The following is a 1,644-nucleotide window of genomic DNA, read 5'->3' on the forward strand; positions in this document are numbered from 1 at the left end:
TAATATTACTTGTAACCAAGAAGTATTGGTTATTTAAAAAAATGTTTTTATGTATCTATTGGTTTAAAATGCTCCAAAAGTGTTTTTCCCTAATTTTGTTCTTGGTTGTCTGTTTTTCTCTGTCTCACCATCAAATCAAGGCATTTGCATATAGTTTTGTGTAAACATGTTCTGGGGCCATTAAAATTAGTATTAGAACTTTAAAATTGTATATTTTACAGGATCAAATAAAAAAACATGAGTATTTCTTTGTTAACTACTAATTCTACCTAGTTGTAGTTTTTGTGCCATCTTGCATGATTTTTTATCCTTCTACAGTATACATTTCCCCCTCCTCCCTGTTCTTTTTTGATGTGTGAGAAGTGCAGAAACGTATTCACAAATGAACCACAGTACCTGAAACAAATAAGAAACAAATGGTTCTATTTGCTTTTCAATGCACATAAAATTATTTTTGCTTGAGACTGCAGCATACCCTCATTTTGGTGAGGATTTCTGTTTAGCTTTGTCACTGTTTGGTTACATTTTTTAGCTTTTTCAGATGAGCCAGGTCCATTTGCTTCCAGGTCCATTTGCTTCCAGTCTGAGTCCCTGTGTACCCCCTTCAGCCACACTGGCTCTGGAGCACACGCTTAAGAAGCTGTTAGAATTGCTGTGTGCCATAAATCTCTCTGATTTAGGGACACCRTAACTCTTTTTGCATTAGATTAACTGTGCAGCTGACTTGGGTGAGGTAGAGCATTAACTTTCAACTTCTGGTGCAGTATACTTAATTGAATCATTGGATCTATTCATGCTTTCCACAAATAGTGTTTTTTTTWAAATGTAACTCCAGTTCTTCTACGTCATAAAAAAAATCTAGCCATAACCTTTAGATCTAATTAGTGGGAGAATGATCCTACTGATATTAGCAGGTTAACTACAATGCTAACAAGCAGCTTATAATTGACCTTTTTATAGTTATTAATGCACATACTCAGTGTCAGTATTTTGCAATGCATTGTATTCTGGATATTTTCATGCCTACCTCTGGGTCTTTAAAATACATTTAGTCTAAACAGTGTTCATGTATACCCATGTTTCAGCTGTTCTTTGCAGTCAGTCCAACATTCTGCAATGTACTTTGAGGATATTTTGCTGTCATGACATAAAAATACAAATTAAATTAATTTATATGTAATTGTATATAAAATCATCAGATTTTATGCACGAGCATAAGTAACTGTAAAAAGTTCAATGTTCATCTGAATTAAAGCTAATCAGCCTGGATGAAATTTGTTCAATAATTCAATCATCTTTTTTATATGTTTATATATATATATATATATATATAACCTCTTTCAGTGGTTTACCATTTCCTTTTCATGTTTTAACAGCAGAAACCCAGAGACCAGCGTTTTAAGGATCAATTTCAGCTTTACTCTCACGGTGAGTTGCACCTTTAAATGCATGGTCACATCATAATTGTGTCTTTGTTCTTTGGTGGGTGTGTGCATGTGTGTGTTTATGTGTGTTTGTGAATCTGTTTAAGTGTAGGAGTAAATTTTTGTTTAGTAATCAAGCACTCTGTTGAATTAGCTATGACATGTTTAAAAACATCATAGTAACTTTTCAAAAGACAAAAAGTAAGTTTACACACACACA

The 1,644-nt window shown here is 33.2% G+C and overlaps 1 protein-coding gene across 5 annotated transcripts in view; it reads left to right on the forward strand.

The window, feature by feature from the left end:
* Positions 1-1,644, forward strand: part of tnr (tenascin R (restrictin, janusin)) — a gene marked incomplete at its 5' end in the record, with an annotated part of 189,852 nt that overhangs the window by 59,927 nt on the left and 128,281 nt on the right. For 4 of the 5 annotated variants that reach the window (XM_014031472.1, XM_014031503.1, XM_014031494.1 and 1 more), the window contains 1 exon segment: positions 1,377-1,428. In XM_014031472.1, coding sequence (XP_013886926.1) covers positions 1,377-1,428 — 52 coding nt within the window. 5 annotated transcript variants of the gene reach the window in all.

Source organism: Austrofundulus limnaeus, unplaced genomic scaffold (genome assembly GCF_001266775.1).
Source record: "Austrofundulus limnaeus strain Quisiro unplaced genomic scaffold, Austrofundulus_limnaeus-1.0 Scaffold6, whole genome shotgun sequence".
Classification (NCBI taxonomy): Eukaryota; Metazoa; Chordata; class Actinopteri; order Cyprinodontiformes; family Rivulidae; genus Austrofundulus; species Austrofundulus limnaeus.